Below are 23,835 nucleotides of genomic sequence, written 5' to 3'. Positions count from 1 at the left end.
GTATACACCATGTGATGGTAACAAAGGAATGTCGTATCAGAGTTATCTCGCTTTGAAAAGCAGTCGTGAAGTAAAACAAATCGAAAATGCAAACAAAAACATAAACAAACTAAAGTACAACATACTCGGCCCCAGGATAATGAATTTTATTAAACATTTGTCAAATTCTTTTTGTTAAACTTGTAGAGCAATTGAGAGTAAAAAAATCACAAGAAACAATAATAATTTGCATATCAAATAACAAAACAAAAGAAAACACCCAACACCTTTCCTGACTCAGTGCAATTCTTAACTAACAAACAAACAAAAAAAAAAGAAAGAACTAATTATGCATGTAAAATCAAAGGATGTCTAAGCAGATAAGTTACCTCTTCTTTCTTACAAATATACCTTATAATGTCAAGTTGCTCTTACCAGTGTATTCTGGCAATTCCAACATATCAGCAGCCCTTTTCACAAAAAATCGTAAGAGTAAAATTAGTCGTAAGTTGTGACGTCACAATACTTAAACTCTATTATGACATCATAACTTACGACTAATTTTACACTTACGATTTTTTGTGAAAAGGGCTGCTGGCTATTGAACAATAGATATTTTTACAACATAAAGTGGTGTTATATTTATTAAATCTAATCAGATTTACATGTACAGGTACATTGTATAATGTAATAAAAATATAGTTTAATACACTGATTTGGAATTAAAATAGATATCTGACAATAAGATGTTATAAAATAATTATATAAAATGCTTCCTTACGCAGGTCGGTCTATAACAAATGCTACTATTTTCGATTGAACTCATTTTTTATGTATAATTTGGAAACGTCGTGCTATCTTGTTAGTACGTTTACCGAGATATACTTTTTATTCCTTTCGAAATCTTCCAGTAAATTTTTGGCCCTATGTTGGTTCTTATTGCACGATTTATTTGCTTTACTATATCAAGTTGAAGATCAAATTCAAAATATTCAGTAAATTATTGACGCATGTGTGATTTTTCGTTGCCCCATTCTAATTTTGTCGATTTTGGATGTGTGTCCGGTATTTCCAAGATACTTAGAGATGAATGATTTCGCCCTAATGATAATGTTGGTCGTTAATGTGTCTTCATGTCGTTATTTGACGTTTAAGTTTATTTTGAGGAATTTTTTAAGTGTCATCGATCTGTTACCGTTATTACTTTTGTTGTCGGAACCTTTCAGGGCGTACTTGAAGGTGTGTAAACACTTATTGAAGACCTTTTGTTGGTTTCTGTAGGTAAATACTATTTTTGTAATGGTTATACGATGATGCATTTGTTGCGTTTACCATATTTGTTCCTTTTTCTGTCATTATCAACCAGAACACTGCAAGCTGTGGATTTATCATATATATCTGCAAGTTTGTTTTGTTGTCATTCTTAGTTTAACATGACAAATGCACATTTAGGTATCACTTTTTTCAATCAATAGATTTGGCAACCAAAACTTGATACACAATGGCTACAAGTTCCCAGTGAAGACAAGACGAAGCGAAAGATTTTACTGAAGATGATCAGCCTGTAACTAATCAGCAACACACACAACAACATTCCAACCACAACCATCCATCAAATATAATACAGATTAAAGTTGACAATGCGCTGTTAACTATGAAAACCATGCAGGTCCAGACTGGAACTGACATCAATACCAATTATCTATGAAGAAACTACGCACCAAAGAATGCAACAACTAGTGGAGCATATACAAACCTTCCTATTTTGCAAAGACCAAATGTATAACCAGAGACACAAAGCACTGTCAACACTTCCAATTTCAGTAGCTACGTGCAAAAGTCTGCCATAGACATATTATCATGCTTCAACCCACCACTATGTTTCTGGATTACGAGATTGCCATCGGCAATACAGCAACTCATATAGGGCTGCTATTTCCACGAAACCCAGTGTATTTGGTGTAACACACAGACACAACAGCATACAAGGAAAATATTTACGTCCTTTTATGAGCAAGTCGGTGGGTGTTTCTAGAACAGCAGAGGACGCTGAGTTCCTCATTTGCTTTTGTTACTTTATATGTATTATTTTGGTTACTTTATGTTCTTTGTTGTGTATGTCTGTTTTCCATGTCTGGTCTTTGTCCCTGGGTTACATTCTTTTGATTACCGCTAGAACCTTGGTTCCCTTGATTACTCTTTCTAATAAACTCAGTAGAAGACGCATTGCTCAATGCTGTGAAAGATGTCGACAATATTCAGTGACCAACTTTCCAACAATACCATTCACTGGTTATGTCATTGCTCACTCGGTGAAACCCAGTCGTAATAGTTGGAACCACTTTTCAACAGAAGGACCCAGAACAACAAACCATCTAGAAGGTTGGCACAGTTAGCAAAAGCAACTCATCAAATCACTCCAACCCAAACATCTTCAACACGATTAAGCTACTGCAACACGAAACAGCTATCCACTCGTACACTCTACTTCAATACCGGGCTGATGGAAAACGTGTACCGAGGAAGTGAAAGGACTGAGAGATCGATATGAAACTAGCTACCCTCAAGATAAGATTACAGAACCAAGAGATCAGTGAAGTAGAGAATGCAGATACAGTGTGTTATGATTTTTTAAATAAAATTGTTATATCTTTTCCTGAATATGTAATGATGACAATGTACTTTTCACATTTTTTTTTATAATTTTGTAATATACATAATTATATTAGTGCTTTTAAACATATTAATGGTCATGATTTTTTGCTGTTTTAATGAAATGCATATTGTGCTGCTTTACAAGTTTATATCTGTTAAATTGATAAACATGCATGTATTAATAAAAATTAATATACAATTAAGACAATTGTACTTTTTCTTTAAAAAAAAAGAAAATCAACCGTATTTTCCTTATACCAATTAAAGAAAAAAATCTTACAGTATAGACATGTAAATAAATTTAACCCTTTGTTAACACAATAATTTTGACTACTCCAACATAAATTTCTTAACCTTTTTACCTGTAAATTCATTTTGAAATAGCCAGAATATTAAGTATTAAAAGGAACGACAACTTCCCAGTTTTTGTATGGAGTGGTTGGGATAGAGGAAAGGATTTTCTAAGCTTGGTATTTTAGGTGGGATTAATAAGGAAATAATTTAATAAAGCTTTTTATCTATGCCAATATTAATTTGTTGAAAAAGGTAAAATGATTTTAAAATATTGCACTTTAGTTGCTCGTGTAAAATAAAATCGTTCAAAACTGAATGTAAATTATTTGAGGAATAAGGATTTTTCTACAAAAATTGGACAATTTGTTTTGGTATGTGGAATGTGGCTAAGTGAAATGAATATTGAATGGGGACGGCATATGCCGTCAAAATATACTTTACAAGAATTTTGACAGGGAAATTAAACTATGAGAGATATTAATCAGTATTAATATGATGAAGGTGAAACCTTTTAACACTCCCGAAGAAACATTAATTAAAAAAAAATTGATAAGTTTTGTCAGCTCTGATTTGATATATTATACCTATAACCTTCAATTATGGTAAATTTTGTAATATATATTTGTCCTGAACCATTATACTAATTTTCATGGTGTGATATGTCTATTGGCCGAAATGGTTGTCGTGGTCCGAAATGTCTTTGGGCCGTATTGTCCGGCACTGGTTAACATAATGGTTCTTATAATTTGCGAAACGTCTTAAAATATTTCTTTTATTGTATTTAGTTTCGCCTCATTCTGTTTCATTTTTTATAATTTAATTATGTTTTTACAATGATTTGATTCATTTTATCGAATTGACGTTTCGATTCTTTCTTTATTTTCGTTTCGTTTTGGTTCGTTTTCGTTTTGCAATTTTTATAACCCGAAAATTATGGGTAATATTGATTACGTAATTTTCGTAAACATCTGGGCGCCAAACTGCAGACTATAAGGCCAACCCTACCTTGGAAAAGCTATTATTCGATTTGTATTTAATTATCGAAACTAGCAAATATTTTCCGAGACTGGTTTTGCTCTCAACCGCACATATACAAGTATACGCAAATGAAGCTGCTATTATGCTGTTTTCAGCTCCTGAAAATGCAGGTACAAACCGGATATTGATACTTTTCCTTGCCATAAGTATACAGAACCAAGTTAATAATACAACCATAAACGCTTCCTTCGCTTTATTTTGGTATTTTTGCTCATGAAAACTCATTACTTCAGGGATACCAGTAGCTATATAGGTGTTGACCTTCAAAAATTTTAAAGCGAGAGATCTCCCGCTCAAACATTTCTCAAAGCGGAAGATTTGACAATGTTTTGTTTTCCTGGCATGTTTTACGTTTTCTAACTTATGTTCTCGTACCGTCCCTCCCCCTGAAGATGACACGTAATGTTTTCATAAATTACAATGATAGTATATTGATGTATTTTTTGTCACGGATTCGAGATCATTTTATTTCCATAAGAATTGAAGTAACTGTTCGTCATTTCAAGCCCAAAAAATCAAATGAGACGGGAGACATCCCCGAATGCGGCTAAATCTCAAACTTTTGACACAGGCATGTAGGCTGGAGATAATAAGATTGAGTTTTTTCATAACATATCGGAACGTCCCCGTCGAAATGAACAGAAATGGCGACACTGAACAATTGTAACACGATGACATATCGGGAGTTAATATTTTCCCATGGCAGAGATTGATTCGACGCTGTGACGATTGTTTAATCTATGGAAGTTAATGAACTGATAGACAAATATGAATTCAGGTATTTTTAATAAAAAAAAACTTTGAACACTTAAAACAGAAAAAAAACGTACATTTGAGACATTTTTTTTGTAAAAGTTGGCACTAAAGGTACATATGTATTAATACTTGTTATACTGGCAAAATACACAATTTTATTCTTTATAGCGAATTTAATTTTAAAGTACAAGGACAGAACCATCCTAATCCATTGCAAAACACACAGGAACAATCGGTCTCATTACAAGAGAAATAATAAAAATAAAACAATCGACTCGTCCCCATAAATTTAATCAGGATAAAAAGACGAAATTCTTACGAAATGAATCAAATATTTGTTTTCCTACTAGCACTGACCTTCTAAGTATCATATACTACTAAAAATGTCCAGTAACCAAAATATTATCTATGCTTTCTTCTAGTAATGTCCTATTACCGCTTCACCCATTTGTTAGCGGTAAAAGCAGTAATGACCCAATGATAGCATATGCTGCTGAAAAAAAAATGGCTTAATTAAACATGCTAAAATGTAAGAAAATCAAACTTCTTCATAACTGTAGGTTGATCTTAGTGCAAAGTTTGAATAATACTAATAATACTGAAAAATATTGAATAATACTGTTTGCAGAATGTTTGAAATGCAAAATTTCTCTTAGTTAAATTTTCTGAACAAAAAATAATTTAACGATATATGTTTTAAAGGGTGGGCAAAAATAGGTTAAATAAGTAAAAAATGTAAGAACTAATCATGGGAAAACTATCCTACCGACTTTTATATTCAAGTTAACTGAGATTATACTTTTTTTTTCAAAAGCTGTCTCTACATTTGTTCAGGATTCTGACTACCTTTGCTGGTTCGTTAAAATGAATACTTTAACATCATATTCGAGTAGGTACAACATGTAAAAATTCAGTACAACCGTTGCGTTCTTGAGTCAAATAAGCTACCAAGACTGAAAACATACGTCGTACCTCTCGATACAAGGAACAATCAAAACTTCGAATACAGTAAGATAAAATAAAAAGAAAAAGAAAAAGAAATACCAAATCGAATGCCCGGATTTGACTACGTTGTAACATATATCTAATCGATCTTCCAAATTGGTTGGTTCCATTCATCGTGAAATACCCAAGTCCAGACTTCACTGGTCACTTCATGCAACAACAAAACGGCCATACTGAAATTTTACATGTTGTATACCAGAAGGTTCCGGTAACTATTCTCTAAACAAAACTTGGTGAAGTTAAACAAAAATAAATCAAAGGAACAAAAATGAAACTAAACTAAAAATGACACGTTTACAAAGTAAATCCATGTTATGCACTTATTTCTTCTTCAAGTTGCACAGTATTCATTATTCATGTATTTGATACATTATAACATCAAAACATTTATGGTTTTTCGAGGCAAAAATGCATATAATATTATTATTCACACACACACACACACACACACACTAAGAAACGTTTGTTAGAACACAGTGAATTGGAACAATTAGCTAATAAAAAAATACGTATTATAGTTCTATTGTTTTGTTTCAAAACTCTCTGTAATGTTTTTAGTTTCACTGTGTTCCATTCTAGATTTAACAGAATAATCCTATGTTAGCGTTAACAAAGGCATAGCATTCACATTCTGATGTAGTTTCTTTCCGAAATGTTTTTGTTATCCTACAATTCTTCAAGCGCTAGAGTGGGGGTATGGTTCAATATCCACGTGAGAATATCCGTTTCGATAAACATGTTCTTTCCTCTCCGGACAAGCACGCGAATGATCATGAATATGCATTTTTACCTCTACCGGTGTAAGCGGTCCTGATCTTGTTAAATTTGTTTCGCTTGAACCCGAGGCTATCGATCGTGGAGATCGCCTGTTGTCTCTTTCATGCATGTTCTCCGAGTTATAACGTCTTCTATTAACTTCTGGAGATTTTCCATATTTGATTAAGTCTGGTTCCGATCCCAATTTTCTAGCATATTGTCTCTCAATTTTATCCTCTTCTACTACCCTACTCAGATGTTTGTTCTTTTTTGTAGATTTTTTACGTTTTAGGTCACTATTACTTCCACCGTAAGGTTGATACATACCTACATTTAAATCGGGTATTTGTAAAAAGTTAGCACTGCTTGCTGGTCGTCTCACACTGAATCGATACATACCTGTGCTATGACCAATGGAGCCCATTATTTCCGAAGTGTTCCGAAACGTGTCGTCTAGGCGACTCCCTTCTTCGTCTTTCTTTGAGTTTTTAATCGCCTCTTTATCTTCTTCTGAAGCATAAGTTTGCTCAAATGAATGGATTTTAAAATAAAATCTATAGCCGTCTCTAGACTGTTTTGTAACAGGATTTAATATGCGGGTTGCCTTTTCCTCTCCGGGAGAATCGAAAATTCTTCTGATGCAAGCTAGGCAGAACAGGTCCTCTATGAACAATATAACTGAGAGTTGTTGAAGACGCCATAGTGGATATCTATTTTCATGCACTTGAGCGAACGTCTGCGACATCATAGCTATCAACGAATTAATGAGAAGGACATAAGTAAGTAACGCAAAGATTATATAAAGAGTTATAGCAAGCCATGGCAATCTTGCTTCAGATAAAACCCCAATGTCATCAAGGCCTAACATTAATCTAAACATAGTCAACATGGCGTTACCGTAACTATCGAAGCTTCCAGATACAGCATTGTTGTATTGGTCGAAATTTTGGACGGAGCTTAATTCTCCAATAAATGCAACATATATACCTGCAGTAAATGCAAATAACATAAACATAATTATTACTGCAAATCGCAGTAAATCACCGAATATAACGCGTCTGATCATTTCCGTAAAAAACCCAAAGAGGTAAATAGCCCGGAGAAAAAATACTGCAAACGACCATCCCATGATAATTGCAATGACTAAAGCAATATTGTCATGGTATTTTAAGCTCGTTGTCATGAAAAAATCGAGCCATAAACATACAGAAAGTGTTAAAAGAAAGAATAGATAACCGGAATTATGTAGAATATATCGATAACTGTTGGGTCGTCGAATTTTGGCAATGATTAATAAGATTCCTATCATGAGATATAAAATGCCACCAAAAAAACTGAAATACGAGGCAATTTCTGCAAAGCGTTCAGACGCAGTTGATACACTAATGTCCAACATTGTTACATTAGTAGCCGACCGAACGGCAAACAGATTTGACCTGATAACTGCTTCTGCAGTAAGACATATCGTCATAAGTAGATGAAAAAATCCCCACAAGTAGTATACTTTTCTTATTTTCTTCCATTTCTCAAGTATGATATTTTTAACAGGACTACTTTCAATAATTCGGAAAGCTGGAGAATTTTGGTAGTCATTGGCAAACATCATTTCTAGAATCGATTCCGTTTCTGGGTAGTTTAACGAACTAAAAGGGTTACAGTCCGTTGTTGCTTTGATGCTTGTCCTTGAAATGCCATCAATATTATTACGTGACACTTTATTTCCAACTTTGCCCTCTCTGCTTGAGGAGGTTTTTCTTGATTTTAGATTTGCAACAGTATCAATTTCTGTAATATCATACAGCTTGACATCAAAAAGTCCATCATGTGTACTAACGAATGAATACACGTCCTCTAGTTTAATTATAAACTGGAAAACTTCAACGACACCTAATTTTGCAGATAACTGAAGTGGTGTAAAGTTTTCATAATTTTTCAAAAACCATATACACGAATCTTCTTGAAAAATCATTACACACTCCTGATCTTTGAGTTTTGTTTCAGACGGATGCTCCTCTCGTAATTTGCTATCTAGGTAGCTTAACATAGTAATGACTTTGTCAGTTTTGTCTGGATAAACAGCAGCATATTTCACAAGAGAATGCATGACAGTATCTCCAAGACTATTCTGAGCATATATCATTGATCCTTTCTCTATCAGTACGTCAACAACATTTTCATTGAATGTAAGCGCAGCGACGCTGAGTGGTAATTCTCCCATCATAACAGTATTTGCAAAAATAAGACCGGTAGCTTGCGTTTGAATCATTCTTTCTCTAAAAGACGCTTGTTTTTTATCAGAATACTCTTCTAACAGCAGCTCAACAAGTTGTTCACGACCTTTAGTTATTGCAATGTGTAAGGGGTTTTGGCCTTTGTAATTAATTGACGAATCCCTAGCCATGGCCAGTAAGTCAGGACACAATTGTATGATCTTTTTTATTATGCCAGTGTTGTCTTCATACTTTATTGCGATGTGTAGCAATGTCTCGGTTTCATCGTCTCCTTCGCGATACAACTTGATTGGAGACATTCGATTGTCCCTTTTTTCTATTATCGAGAGAAGCTCAATTACCCTGTCGTCCTTGTTGGATTTAATACTAAATGAAAGTTCCTTCATGAACACATCAGGGTTGGTCTCCAATAAGGTTGCAAAGTAATCTTTAAGCTTTTTGGTCATTTTCTTTGCCATTCTAAAAACTGTTGGTTTCAGAAGTCCTTCACCTGAAATTGGATAAAATGATATAAATCATCGTTATTCATATATTCAAATGACTTAAAGTATCACATCCGGTTAGCTTGTATTTTACAGCATTGTAGGGACAAGGAACTTACCAAAACGAAATGTGAGTTGGCTAGCTATAGACAGAAAAACATCCTGCGTTATGTTTTTACAAAGCTAGCATTTTAAGGGCTGTATTATTTGTTTGAAAGTCAAGTATAAGAATGAATTGACTTTTCTGATACTTCGTTTAGATGAAATAAAGGTTCTTATTAATTATTACTATCGACTCATATACATTCATACATTCAGTTGAAACAGTTTAATGTATTTCTTTAATTTTGTGAACTTGCACGTCAAACCATATTAGGTAAATAAAAAGAAACTGTAGACAACAAAATCATGAAGATACCTTTAAATAGTTGATATTCATATAACTCAACCTACAACATCACTGCATCCCCCAAAATGTGACACATAAAGTGCAGGATGCTTATTACATGTAATCCGTGTCCGTTGCAATTCAAGATGCGAGTTCGGTAACTTTGTTATAACCTTTATTTTCAATCAAGTAAGCGGACATTATCAATTGGAACACATGTATATATATAATGTTTGCAGATACATGGATAAAAAGGGGAAATTCTGTAAGAATAGCTAAATATAGAAATGATCAATGTTACTCATCTAAAATATAGAACATATGTTAGTATTTCTGATTTAACTTTCGATTATTACAACCACTTTAAACTAACGATGTCATTCAAGTGTTAAGAATGACCATCGTATATGGCGTTACTTTGTTTGTGGTAAACCCATTTAATTTCCCCTAATACAGTATTTAACTACTTACTTTTGTTAAATTTGTATTCCATTCAAACCTCAAATCTAATCTTAATAACCTTATGAATAGAAACAATATACATATATTGTTTTACAATAGTTGATTACTAATTATTTTACAGGTGAGTCAATATATGTACCGTATTATTGGTTTGACAACCATACGAACTTGATATATTCCGGATTTTACTCGTGTACAATATGACGGGTGCTGCTGGTGGAGCTGGACATGCTTAGTCTTCCACAGAACCTGCTTTCGCTCCCGATTTTTTTTTGTTGGAGTTCACAATTATAAGTGTTGTAGTTTTTTTGTGTGGTATCTTGTTAACCTAGTATTCAGTTTATATATTTATATAATTGCACTTTATTCTGTATGTAGATCAACTCTGTTTCTTTGGTTTTTTTTAGGATTTGGCTTCGTACTTGAATTTCGGTGTCTCTGAATAGTCTTTTTGATGCTTCGGATGTTTTAGCTAATATTCGGAACTATTTCATGTATATAAAGAGTAATCAAGGGAACCAAGGTTATAGCGGTAATCAAAAGAATGTAATCTAGGGACAAAGACCCGACATGGAAAACAGACATACACAACAAAGAACATACCAGGTGCACCGGTAGGGTAAGCCTCCTCTGCTTTTCTAGAAACACCTGCCGAGTTGCTCATACTTTATATGGAGATGGATTAATATAAGCTTTGCTTGTTTCCTGATCCAATGTGTATTGTTATATTGCGTAAAATTAAAACAGAAATGTATTTGACTGAATAAATATGTTTAAATTAACATCACTTAGTTTATTTTTCTATAAACCAGTGAGTACTAGTAATTTGTTGTTAGATTATTATCTACGAGTTTATACAACGAATGTGACCTTCAATGCTAACAAACACATATAGAAATCGTTGCCTGGGTCTCCAGTTTCGTGGAATTAAACATTAAACAAACTGAGACGAACAAAACTATTGATATCATATATTTTTTATAAAAATAATGGCATCGTCATAAGTGTTTATTTGCGTAGATTGAACGGGGAAAATAATCTCACAACAAGTATTGGCTTTTTAAAAACATAGATGGTCCGACACATCATGATCATATACTAGTACTCACTGGGTTATAGAAAAATAAACTAAGTGATGTTAATTTAAACATATTTATGCAGTCAAATACATTTCTGTTTTAATTTCACGCAGCACGCTCTTGTTTTGCAAAGTAACGCCTACCATACCCGGTCTGTTTTTCTTTATCTTAAGGTTGAATATCTATCAGATCAGACCGAAAATCAAAAGCAAAATTTAATCTTGATGAAAACGTAATATGACTATCAATCAGAATTGCCGTTTATGAATTGTTTGTGTTTCCGTGGTCGCGATTCATACATTATTTTTTATAGCTTTTCCGATCAGAATTAGGATCGTTCCTATATTTACATTGACTTTAACAAATGTGGCTGGCTGTGTTTCAAAAGTCTATCTAATTTTCAACCAATTAAAATGGCTTTAACAACACTGTCAAAATAAAATGTCGGGAATTTCAATTGAAAATAATGGTCTGCTCCTTGAAGCGGACCGAAAACACAATGTTTGAAATATCTACTGAAAATAAATGATCCGCACCTTGAAGTAGACGAAATATTATACGCATCTTCTATTTTACAAGAAATAGAGGATGTGCCCCGTTAGAAATCTTTGTCAGAACGATAGTAAAGCATACGAAATGAAACATATGTACATATTAGTCGAAACGTACGAAAATAAACGCTTCCAACACACTTTTTTTTATTTACATAGATGACAGATGACAGAATCGTTACCGCATACTGCAAAATCTTTTCGAATGAACTGTCGATTTTTAATAAAAAAAAAAATAGGCACTCTAATTTGATGACATGTAAAAGTGTATATTCTGTATGTGACGACGATATTAATTGAGAGAAATATAATGTTTCCCCTAAAGGCCTAAGCCATAACTGACCGAAGACTGCGATTTGTAATTCAAGCAAATAGAAAATATGAATTCTTTCACGTTTTACCTGCATAACTTTTACTTCTGCGACGATTTTTTCTTTTGTCTGTAGTAAGTCTTAAATTTCGGTCTGTCCTGTTTCTCTCCACACTTCCGCTCTCGCTCTCCATTTTGTTCGTTTCTAACGGTAAAATACCCTTATTAACCAAAACATACAACGGAACAAGATATCCTAGTATACATAATGGAAAATTATACCCCGTTTAATCATTTATTGTTTTATTTCCACGTTTAACTTTTCATTTAAATGAATAACGTTACTATAATTTAAGAATTACATTACGATAAGAACATAATTCTGTCATCTGACATGAAGGAATAAATATTTGCTACACATGGAACTAGAGATGCACGACATTTTTTTTCATATTTACAAAGAATATATTTGTGTGTGATATTTAATTATGAGATATGTACCCAATCAAGCCTCGCTCATTGAAGTCGAATGGGCGAGGAATTACTACCCTGTTCAACCTTTTCCCGAAAAAAATAATTTCGCAGTGGTTGGCAACGATGCGTGGGAATGAAATGCAATGTGCTGCTTACTGGTTATTTATACAATGTAAATAAGCGATGCACATTTTTTTTAATTTACAGTGAAAATAATACATGTGTAGTGTGCAATATTTTACGAGTAACCAACCCATTTCTTTATGCCACCACCTCCTATAACGATTAACCCTCTATTGTGCCATAAGGGGTTAGAGTGCTAGACTTCGGGCACCGAGGCGGGTCCTGCCATAAGGGGTTAGTGTGCTAGATTTCGGTCGAGGAAGATTGTGCAGTAAGTGGTAAGAGAATCAGATTTAGGGCGTGGTGCCGTAAGGGAATAGATTCGTATCACACGTAAATATCTTATCTTCTGGCGTCGAATTCACAAAAAGTCGTAAGTGAGAAATTAATCGTAAATTATGACGTCACAATGTTATTTTCTGTTATGACATCATTACTTACGATCAACTTTACTCTTACGACTTTTTGTGAATTCGACGCCAGAATATTATCTTTTGTTTAAAAAAATGTAATAGGTAATCATAATAACTAAATTTATTATAAACATCATTAATATCAATGTAATACTTGACCTTATTAAAATATGTAATGAAATATTTAACATTGATTTTGTAAAATTATATCTGTCAACTCATTGTTTCTGACAACAAAGTACATTGTGTATATGTTCGTTCTCTTCGCGGTGAGTTATTGGGATCCGACAATAATGAACACTCTGTAAACTTCCCTTCTCTATCCGATGAATGGCTAAGTTCACTTACTTGTCTTTCTATCTGAAAATAGTAAACAACAGTTTGATCAATGTGACTTATAACTGATTCATGAACTGACGAACAGAAAAATTGTAGCTTTACATCGCGTATATCTTTTTGTATACTTGTTTTAAGTAGTACTTAAGCAAAGAATCATGCAATATGTGATTCATGGTTGGAAATCAGAAAGCGTTACTTTCACATTGTACTATCTGCATTTGCAGTCTTCGTATACTTCGTAGGACAAAAGCAGAGTTATGACTGGTATTGCTGAAACTCGAAAATAAACTTGGTAGACTTAAAAACTTAGATTTTTAAAAGCCACTAGTTGATGCTGGCAGCCACATTACGTCATTATATTGATCTAGCCATTAAAGGAATGACATATGTTTTCGGTCTATGAGGAAGTCAACTCAATCACGGGGTTCAAATTAAATAACCTGCGTAGCAGCTTATTTTTAAGTGTACACAAAGGGCATTGAGATTATTTCGAATTGATCGAAAAAAAATACAAGTCATTCCTTATAATTGAATTTTTGTATTAAAATTTAACGAGTAGGTCATCAAAAAAGATTGATGACGTCACTGTCACATAACAAAATTTGGTCTATGACATGATGGACAATTTTTTTATCCAATCAGAAAGTGTGTTACATCTGACATTATTTTTTAAAGAAGTGTCTAATTGCGAAAGTTGTTTTGGGGACTCGTCGTCTCCTGGTTAATTTACAAGTACAAGTACATGTACGTGTAATTAAGTGCCAGTCTATGTAAAATTCAGACACTGTCTATGTTAGAGGCGATTCATGGTGTAGAAAACCCCACTGCACCAGCAATGTTTTTTCAGTCTTGCATGTACATTGTAACAGATCTGTATTTTTGAGAAAATCCTACATTCATATCCTAATAAAACCAAGAAGTCAAGAACAATAACCCTTGCAATGAGCTGAATTCGTACACAGTCCATATATATTTTTTATCTCAAAACTGCAACATCCAAATGACAGAGACTGGTTATATAGTCTGCAACTGTTTCTGAAGTTGAAATAAAAGTGAATCCGGAGGGTTTTTGACATGTGTCTTGATTTTTCTAAAGACTGCAACTTTTAAAATTGCTTAACTTGATGTTGCCATTAAACTATCATAATACTTACTGTGTTATCGGCTGCAGCTGGTTCTTCCAGTGAGTCTGACGATTGTTCGAATTCATTTGATTCAGAAGAATGTCTATACTTCAGCCAAAAAACAAACATGAAAATTACAGCAATGAAAGCACAGACAACGGACACAACTAATACTGTCAAAACTTCGTCGTCACTAGATTTCGGGATCTCTACTGACCATAATAATGTTCTATTAATTAAATCGGAGTCGGGAAGACCTGTAAAAATAAAAATAGCATCTATAGATTACAATTCCGGCTAATTTTGAGTAGATAGAGGATTCAAACTGATCAATCAACCTGTATATGTTTTAAGTGAAGCCTAAATCTTAAATATAAATGAACCGGTATATAGTCAGTAGAATGTACCGTTATCAAATCAGTGGTTTCATTTACTACGAGATTCAATTTGATGCCAGATCAAGAGAAGCCACTTAATGGAATTTGAATAGCAAAACAAGTCTATCTACTGGAGGAGAATCGTGAGTAAAAGCAGCCTGTGCCGTTAACCTTACACAAACTATGTTTTTTTTTTTATTTATGTTCTGTAAAATTGTTCGAATAAGGGGATTATGAACAATACTTTAACTCGAAGAAATGCAGTTTATTTAGAGATTGCCATACCTGATATATCCATGTTTCCAGCTCTGACTTCTCTGTTTGTTCAGAAGATTGTATTGGTAAGGCAGATGTTTATACAATTGTTGACATTTAGAGATCATGACATATTCACCAATTTGTTCCATGAAGTGAGAAATTCTTGCTGACGATAACTATCTCAATCCGTAAATAAAAGGTTTCATGATTATCGGTTGGTTAGTCTCTGTACTAACCTAGATGTTTCTGTATTGGGTTTCGAAAACATTTAATTTGGTAATTATTATTTATATATTGAGACAAACAGTGAAAAATGTTCCTGGTCTGTGTCTCAACATTTCAAATAACACCAACGATTTGTACTCTGTATTTTACCCTGTATATTATAGGCTACATAATGACCGGACTGATAGAATATTGCAAAATATCAACTCAAGTTGTTTGTTCCAAAATAGCAAACAAACCTTATAGAACGTAAAGGGGGGTGTAAAGGTATACCGCAAAAAAATATGAGATAGAGAAACATGAAGATGAACTCTCTTTTTTCGGCTTGAAAATTTCAATTGTGTGAAGTTGTAGGACGAAGTTTTGTTTAAGCTATTGTCCTTTTTGTAGGTTTTAGCCAATATCTTGTAAAACAGATAGAAAAATGATTTAAATTGATGAAATGATCCGCACGACAAGACTTTACGGCAAGACATTCAAAAGATTTCACTTGTTCGGAGCTGTAGGATAACTTCTTGTTAGAATAATTGCCCTTGAAAGGCGAAAAATTGCTTTTTGTGTTTTTATTTTTTGCTGTTTCATTCGATTCCCTGAAAATCATAATAAATAGTAAGAAACTTTCAATTGGTGAAAGGATCCTTAAAATAAGGCCTAAAAATTCCCTATCGATTGGATGTAGGATGACTCTTCGTTAGTTAAATTGACCTTGAAAGGTAAAAATGAAGTAAGCGATCCAGATTTCTGTGAACCTCTAGTTGGTTTTAAACATGACAAACTCGTCGAAGCTCATTTGTTACAATGTTGAAATTATACATCTTGTGTTAATATTTTGCGATATTCGACTTTCAATCTTCGAAATATTCATATTTTGGACAAAACCACGGCGTCTGGTTAGATAGAGTACTGTATGGCTTGAATAGACAAAACCACCTTGAATAAAAAAGTGAATGGATCTTACACGTTTGTATTATGCCAGCTCCTTTGCGTTTACAAAACAGGGATTCATCTTCTATTTTTTTTTAACTAACAATTTCAAACATGTTATGAATGGAAGTTTCTGCGAATGTTTAGAAAAATACATTTGGAAATACGCCGTAACAAAAAAAGTGCACAAATTTTCCGTATGCAAATTTACACACTTGTGTAAAAGCAAAATTACTAAGCGTTCATATGAGTTTTGTAGGGTGAGTATTTAAAAAAATAATCATGCAGTCAGTCAATACTCGGCCTTCTGTTGTCATATCTTCACAGTGGATGGAATTATTGCCTTTAAAAGACGACAATTAAGAAACATCCATTTCCTACTTTCATGGAGTGGGAATCACCCTAGGTTAAAGTCAGAAGAGATAGACATAGGCATATAACAGTTCATCTGTTCCTTGATTCACTGATCATCAGTGGCTTTAGTCCGAATTTTCTCTGACCCTGCAACAATCCACTTTTTTATTTGGATAGACTAATTGAGACTGACTGAAATGTATGTGGAAATACGTACAGAAACGACTAGATGTGCATATCGAGTTTGCAAGTATGGTGAATACCGCCTGTGTGATATAACACAATTTTGATAAGAACAAAATCGCGTGGCATGAAGGAAATGATACAGTGACGGGCAAACCCATACGGGATGACCTTGCATCAGTGTTTGTAGATTGTTTAAAAGATGTAATCTTAAGAACTTAGATCGATGTCTCCGAATGGCTAGACCGTTGATCATGGGTCTTTTTAAAAGTTTTTTTTTGTTATTTTTATGTTTGGGGTGTATCTGAACTGGCATATTTCTCATTTCTGTAGCCAGTAGAAAATTTGTAGATTGTTTAAAAGATGTAATCTTAAGAACTTAGATCGATGTCTCCGAATGGCTAGACCGTTGATCATGGGTCTTTTTAAGTTTTTTTTGTTGTTATTTTTATGTTTGGGGTGTATCTGAACTGGCATATTTCTCATTTCTGTAGCCAGTAGAAAACAGACTTCGGGTGTGGAAAACATTTGTTAGTATAGACCTTTAATTTGTCCATTTCGGTCCCCCATTCTAGACAATCATTCCTATATCCTTTTTCGTAATCATTTATTATCCTAGTATATGTATCTCTGTATGTCACATAATAATTGTCTCTCTGTCCGTCACTCTTAGGTGAAACTACATAGTTTCATGTCGGCCAATGCGTGATTACTTACAATAGGAAATGGGGAACATGTCAAAAGACAAAGTAACAACACAAATTCCGAACCCTTTAAAACCATATACATGCAGGTTGGTACAAATGACTTCTTTGGACGGACTCATTTCACCGATATCACTAAGTCTCAACCCTATTTGTCTCAGCGGACGATGATATAAAATCAAACACGTACGTATTTATATTTATTGCATTTACATACGCAAAATTTATTTCATGCCCTTGTCCAAATTTACTTTTGGTCCCGGGGTGATGTATATTTACACATGGTGTAAATTTACATGCGTATGTATTTGCATTTACATGCAGTATTTGTACACCAATGTATATTTTCACACGTGTGTAAAAATAAATACGTATGTAAAATTGAGCATGTAAATAGTGCTGTACGTAGGCATTTATATATTAGGAATTCTACAAGTCATCATAAGGGCTAATTAAATCACGGATAGTCTCTTGCGTGTTTGTCGTAATGTGTAAGTGACAAAAATGGAAAACACGCTCGAATCGTTATAAATTGTATAATTTAACTTAGTGTCTTTCATGCATTTAGATTTTAAAACTTTTATAACTTTTTAATTTATTAAGTCCTTAATAGCACTTTAAACGGCTTTTGATTTATTAGATCGAACTGCATAATTGCAACACCGCGTTTGAAAATCAAGAAGTATAGCAAATGATTCGTCTCCCTGCTTGGCAGTCTGAGAGAAGAAATCTGCCGTCCTTCATCTTATAGATATCCCTTTCCCATTTACTTAGTTTATAAGAATTGCACGGATGGTGTTTCCGCTTTTAAGCTTTCTATAAGGTATTAATAGTCTATCCCCATTAAATAAAACCTTTGAATACTAGCACAGAGAAACCTGTCTATACCGGACACATTATGGACCGTAGAATTTTTCCGGTTAAGATACGTTTTCAGCGTGTATATTCAAGGATCGATTAGACATTCAGGTTCCGCGAAACGTAGAAAACTGGTCGTCTGCGTTTGATTTTTTATGACTACATGTAAGAGGTCGTTTCCAAAAATCTGCCATCAAGATAACGAATCTGTTGCTTGGTCTTTCTAGATAAATTACATATACAAGTAGAACTGTGTTGAGCGATCTTTATGTGCATGTTTTGTTTGCATTTAAAGGTAAAGGTCGTGCTCAAAAGGATTTTTAAGTTAAAAAGAAAAATGCTCGATCTGCTTGTCTGCTTTTGAAAATCATGTCTGATAATGTTTGTATCAATGAAATCCGTAATATTTCGCCAACAGTTCTATTACAATTTAAATGGCGAGTTTCCACATTTTTTTCTGAACTAAATGATAAGAATTGAAATAAAGGAGAACGATAAGGTTATTGATCAAACGTTACATACACATGTCAGTAATTGGCATACCTTTTGATAAACTTATTGATTATAGAAATGTAACCTTAAAGATTACTGTATGAAATAACCGCTGATTCGACATAATTACCCAGCCTATATTGGGTATATATACGCGTGCAATGCATTCTAAATAGGATTAAAAAATTATTAACCTCACAATGAGAACTGAATCTATTTTGAATTACAAGTCATGATGAAAAGAAGAAATCACTTATTCTATTTTTGTTTCGTTTTGCTGTTGTTTTCGCTGTACTCAATATCGCGAGAAAGATCTCAAATCTGTAAGATTTTCATTTCATTGACGTCCCGTTTTGACTCAAATCTATAGAAGTGTCTGTACTTTAAGGCCGAAGTCAGAGCTAAAAGCAGACCACATCGTTGGTAGGAGTGAGTTTGACTTGGGTTGATAGTAGCATTCAAATGTCATAACTACTAACTTGCACTCTTGGTAGTTTTAATGATTATACATATACCACTATAATCGCCCAGACACAGTGTAATACGAGAAAATGATAGTGAACTGATCGATTATTACGGATGACTAATATCGTAGCTTGATCGTTAACGGAGGATGTTAAAGACCATGAACTACAATTCCGTGAATTTTTCAGCAAAAACAAAAAACAAAAAAAAAACAAAACTGTAAATATCACTTGGTGTCGAAAGGAAGTATGTTGATGCGCTGTTTGTTTTTGTCCATACACTTAGCTGCGCTATACTCGTTATGAGTTGTTGTGGACATCGTTACTACTTTTGTCGAAATAGTGCGCAGCAGGTTCCGTTCAGGTGTAGTTGGTTTATGAGCACTTTTATAAATTAATCAATTTTGATGGGAAAATACATTTTACATACAGACATGCAATATGATTTACCACCTAAATGTCAAGCAGTTTCCACCTAAGCAGGTCCTTGTGTAATAAAATGCACGTTGATAATCGGCTTATAAGTTAAGGTGAAAATAATACCAATAAATTTAATTTCAATAATCGCAACAGAATCAACTACTGGTACATGTATTACATAATGTTGCAAATGTAACTATGCTAAGTCATCATTTTCGTATTAATATGCACGTGTATCTTTCAATCTATTTAAGATATAATAAAATTTAAGAGGAATATTTCAATGACTTTATATTTTTTTAATTCTTTAACAGATCTTTATTCTTACTTTTTTCACAGTCCAGTTAACTGCGACCTTGGCACAAAATCTACTTATATACTAAATCCCACTAAACCAATTATCCAGTGTCGGTTTAATTAAAGTCTTTTAAAGAACAAATTTTTGCAGCGGCTTGCAAAAATTGCATGCAAAAGAGAAGATATTTTCGTGATAAATCTCGACTTATTTTCTTTTGAAACGTTACGTGTTAGTTAACATTCGAATAGACCCCTATTTTAACCAATAAGCGACACAATGCACTTCTCCATTGACTTCACCCAGAACGCCATTTTTCGTTTTCTTTCGCTTTTCCAGTTTGTCATTTTCTTAATACCTATGAATGACTTTTGTGCTCCGTTCCTTGTTCCACAGTCCAAAACAACAATTTCTCCACTCCTGAAACACTCTCCTGTTGCATTCTATGACCTTCTATATTCCCACTATTATATTCTATTCCCTTACTTACTCATTCCAATTTTCAAGCCTACATATATTATAGTTTTATTACTATTCCGTACAACTTTACACATCAAATCATATGTTGACCTATACCCATACCCAACTACACCATTCTCAATTTCTCGCCCATTTCTCTTCCCCCAACACCAATTAAAACATAGGTATATTGCAGTATACATTCGGGATTTATGTCCATTTTCATTTAAAAACCTTGGAATGGGGTATCTGTAAAAAATCTCTTTTTCTGTGCCCTGTTCCACTGTTATTCGTGGATTATAGGGGACATAAATCCTGGGCTCAACCATGAATTACATTTGTACCATTATTACAATACATGTACATTTATTGAATGTATTTCCATACAGTCTTCAAATTTGCTCAAATTCACATATTTTGCATAACATTTTATAGATCGAATTTTTTATAAACAATTTCTTATTTTTCATCTAATCATTAAAATCTTTAGACAAAGAACAGCGTCAATGTGATTCCTCTGGAAATTCTTTGACATGAAATCGTGCGATTTCGCTATCATGAATAGATAAACAATGAAAATAAAGATAGACTTTCAACTTACCTATTATGTCTAATATTTTTTCAGCATATATAATCCATGCCCCTTCTTCCACGTCCTCTAAATTCTGCAAGTTTATGCGATTTTCGAGTAATTCTTTTTTTCATTATAACGTAGAATGTCTTTGTGTATATACAAAAATAGATTTAAATGTCTACTTGTATACCAAAACAGCTGATCGACTGTCAACATACGGTTTATTTAAAAATTTTGAAGAATCCTTTACAAGTTTCCCTTTTATATAACATGCGTAATATACACATTGTGACTAATGTCTTTGTTCTGAGTACCTCGATTTTAAATTACTAGAACAAAGAGTAGAAGTCTTTGTCCAAGGCAAAAAGATTTGGCAGCATTAAGCTGAGGTTACCATTATACATGAAATTTCAACGAAACATAATCAATTGGACCTTAAAAGTAAACTACCGACTGGAACCATTCCAAAATATAATCATGATGTTTATATTTATTTTACAGAGCAAATATTCTTGAACATTTTACAAAAATAAAAATAAAATACAACTTGGCTATATCAATATGGTGGTCCAATTTAGGTACTACAGGTAAATCTGATAACATTGTCATTAGTTTGTTAACGACGAAAGAATCAATAAAAATTCTTCAATGCTAACTATCGTCTGCTGGCATTACCGACTATCTGCAAGATAGCTCGGTAAATTTTCAGACTGTACAACGAAATTTGGACTTGCAAAAAATAGTACATGTAGCTTAAGCTTGCCTATATAGATTTATTTAAGAATCGAAGTGCGCAGAAAAAATTAAATACAAGTAGTTGACCTTATAAGGTCACTTTCGGACATTTACGGTAAAACGCGTTAGCTTTTTGTTTTTGTTTTGTCTTTGTTTTTTTTTTGTTAATTAAACTGAGACATAAAAAGGGGCTTCTATTAAATGCAAGCATTATTTTTCATTAAAAGGAGCTTGCAATTACACCTTTTTAGTTATTAAAATGAATACGGACGGGAAAATGGAAATCTACAGTCGTGTAGCCTAAATATTTTCAGGAAACCCTCATCGATTTTTTCATATTCTATAATCTTGCTAACCAAAGCATTTATGAGAGCTTAGATATATTTAACTTTGATGTACTCAATACTTTAAAGTTAAAATTCAGAATGGTGACAAAGCATAATTTTAACCTACTGATATCAGCAGAATTATCAGAAAATCCAGAACTGTAAGATCAAAAAATAATGCATAAATGCATACAAGAAAGTTAGATTCACCTTAACGTGTGTTGGTTATTACAGTCACTTGTGTTTATAAAAACAAACCCTGACTAAACTAAACATATAATACAATGCTCCATTTGCATAATTGAAAGCCTGTCAAAATCAGTCCCATTTGAGTACACGAAAAATTATTTTTAATTACTCTAATTCAAATATAAATACTATAAAAAAGGGAGGGCTTCGGAAACTATGACATATCGGTGCAAAACTTACTACAAATGTAGTTAGTGAATGTATAACCTCATCCCTAACAATGCAGAAGAACTGACTAATGAGTTTACGTGCTAAAGAAAAGTAAATAATAATACCTTTATCACAACCGAAGAAAATTGAATCCATGCATATCTTGAATCCAACTTTGTTTTCGTGACCTGTTATGGAACTGTTCAATCAATTGCAGTATTATAGCATTCCGGGGTATTATTGAAGTAGCAATACATCTGATGTTAATAATTTAATACAAACCTGCAAGATTTAAGCCAGAATTGATTCGAAAACATTTAAACGCAAAAGGCAATCAATATCCCAAACTTTCGTATTGTGTCATTTCTTATATTTTAACAATTTGGCAGTTTCTAATATAATTGGCATTGGACCTGAACATACGTAGACCGAAGAAGGTGTGCTGGTAATCTGGTACCTTTGTAATTCAATGTCGTTGGGTTATTACTTCAGTTCAACTTGTAATATAATTGTCGCTTAATTGCACCCAACTTTTGATCTATCCGGTGTCTGGTTCCTCGGGGTTGGTTCAAGTACATCTGTGTTTTTCACATGACACTGAATTGAAAAACAAGTAAACACGTATTTCAACTCAAGATGCGTTAAAAAGAAATCTCACTATTGCCAAGAATAGCTCTGTTTTTGTTGGGTGTGAAAAGATTATGATTCTTGTACTGAATGCTATTTTTTTCATCGAGTTCTCTTCTGGTCTTCAAATAGCCACAACAAAGGTTTCCATCGTTAGTATAATTGTCCTGCCTAAGCTCTGTGTACACTTTTTCCCACTTAAACAATCAGGACACTCCCATTTAAATACACTACCTACATGTACGGCAGCTCGAAATAGCTTCGTACTGAAAACATCAGCCCATGGACACATACACACACACTATCAATATACAATCATCCAGTAACAAAAGTCATGTGACTACGTATTGTCATTGAGGGCAAACCCTGATAATATCACTGATAATTCCTACGTTTTTTCCCCATTTTTGTTGTTTCATTTTGCCTTTGATTATGAAAGTATTTACTATTTTTATTTAGGTTACACGCTTTGTTCAGTTTTACCATATCAGTTGTTTTTCTATTGATTTTTCAACTTTTAAGTATCATTCTAACTGCATGCGCTCTTAATTCCATTGCACTCACATGAAACTTAATCAAGGGAAACCTGATTCTAGCGGAAATCGAAAGAATGTAATCCGGTGGCAATGACCAGACATGGAAAACAGATAAACACAACAAAGAACATAAAGTAACTAAAATCATATATGTAAAGTAATAAAA

The 23,835-nt window shown here is 33.4% G+C and overlaps 2 protein-coding genes across 5 annotated transcripts; both read right to left on the bottom strand.

Moving 5' to 3' along the window:
- Positions 1-4,735: 4,735 nt before the first annotated feature.
- On the bottom strand, positions 4,736-23,755 carry LOC148611548 (transient receptor potential cation channel subfamily V member 5-like). 4 transcript variants are annotated; one of them, XM_088592205.1, is made up of 3 exons: positions 22,632-23,754; positions 21,074-21,137; positions 4,736-9,204 (listed from the first exon to the last, which is right to left on the bottom strand). In XM_088592205.1, exon 3 carries the CDS (start codon positions 9,170-9,172, stop codon positions 6,404-6,406), a length of 2,769 nt encoding a protein of 922 aa, XP_088448331.1. In that variant the 5' UTR covers positions 9,173-9,204; positions 21,074-21,137; positions 22,632-23,754; the 3' UTR covers positions 4,736-6,403. The 4 variants fall into 4 exon arrangements, with proteins under 4 accessions (XP_088448331.1, XP_088448330.1, XP_088448328.1 ...); XM_088592204.1 differs by lacking the exons at positions 21,074-21,137; positions 22,632-23,754 and adding exons at positions 10,056-10,104; positions 12,078-12,165; XM_088592202.1 differs by lacking the exon at positions 21,074-21,137 and having other exon boundaries at positions 22,632-23,755.
- On the bottom strand, positions 13,103-21,064 carry LOC148611549 (uncharacterized). The gene is made up of 3 exons (XM_088592206.1): positions 15,122-21,064; positions 14,490-14,716; positions 13,103-13,356 (listed from the first exon to the last, which is right to left on the bottom strand). Exons 1-3 carry the CDS (start codon positions 15,132-15,134, stop codon positions 13,210-13,212), a joined length of 387 nt encoding a protein of 128 aa, XP_088448332.1. The 5' UTR covers positions 15,135-21,064; the 3' UTR covers positions 13,103-13,209.
- Positions 23,756-23,835: the final 80 nt, after the last annotated feature.

The sequence above is a fragment of the Perna viridis genome, chromosome 7 (genome assembly GCF_037379345.1).
Source record: "Perna viridis isolate PV_CMFRI_1.1 ecotype Kerala chromosome 7, ASM3737934v1, whole genome shotgun sequence".
Taxonomy (NCBI): Eukaryota; Metazoa; Mollusca; class Bivalvia; order Mytilida; family Mytilidae; genus Perna; species Perna viridis.
Note: the sequence above shows the minus strand (reverse complement) of the source record. Positions and strands in the feature narration are given on the sequence as shown.

Coding starts and splice junctions, on each gene's coding strand:
- LOC148611548 (XM_088592201.1), bottom strand. CDS start 12,180: ATGGAGAGCGAGAGCGGAAGTGTGGAGAGAAACAGGACAGACCGAAAT. Junction 9,205..12,077: donor CAGAAGTAAAAGTTATGCAG/GTAAAACGTGAA, acceptor ATCCAATTTCAG/GTGAAGGACTTCTGAAACCA.
- LOC148611549 (XM_088592206.1), bottom strand. Junction 13,357..14,489: donor CAGCTGCAGCCGATAACACA/GTAAGTATTATG, acceptor TACTATTTTCAG/ATAGAAAGACAAGTAAGTGA.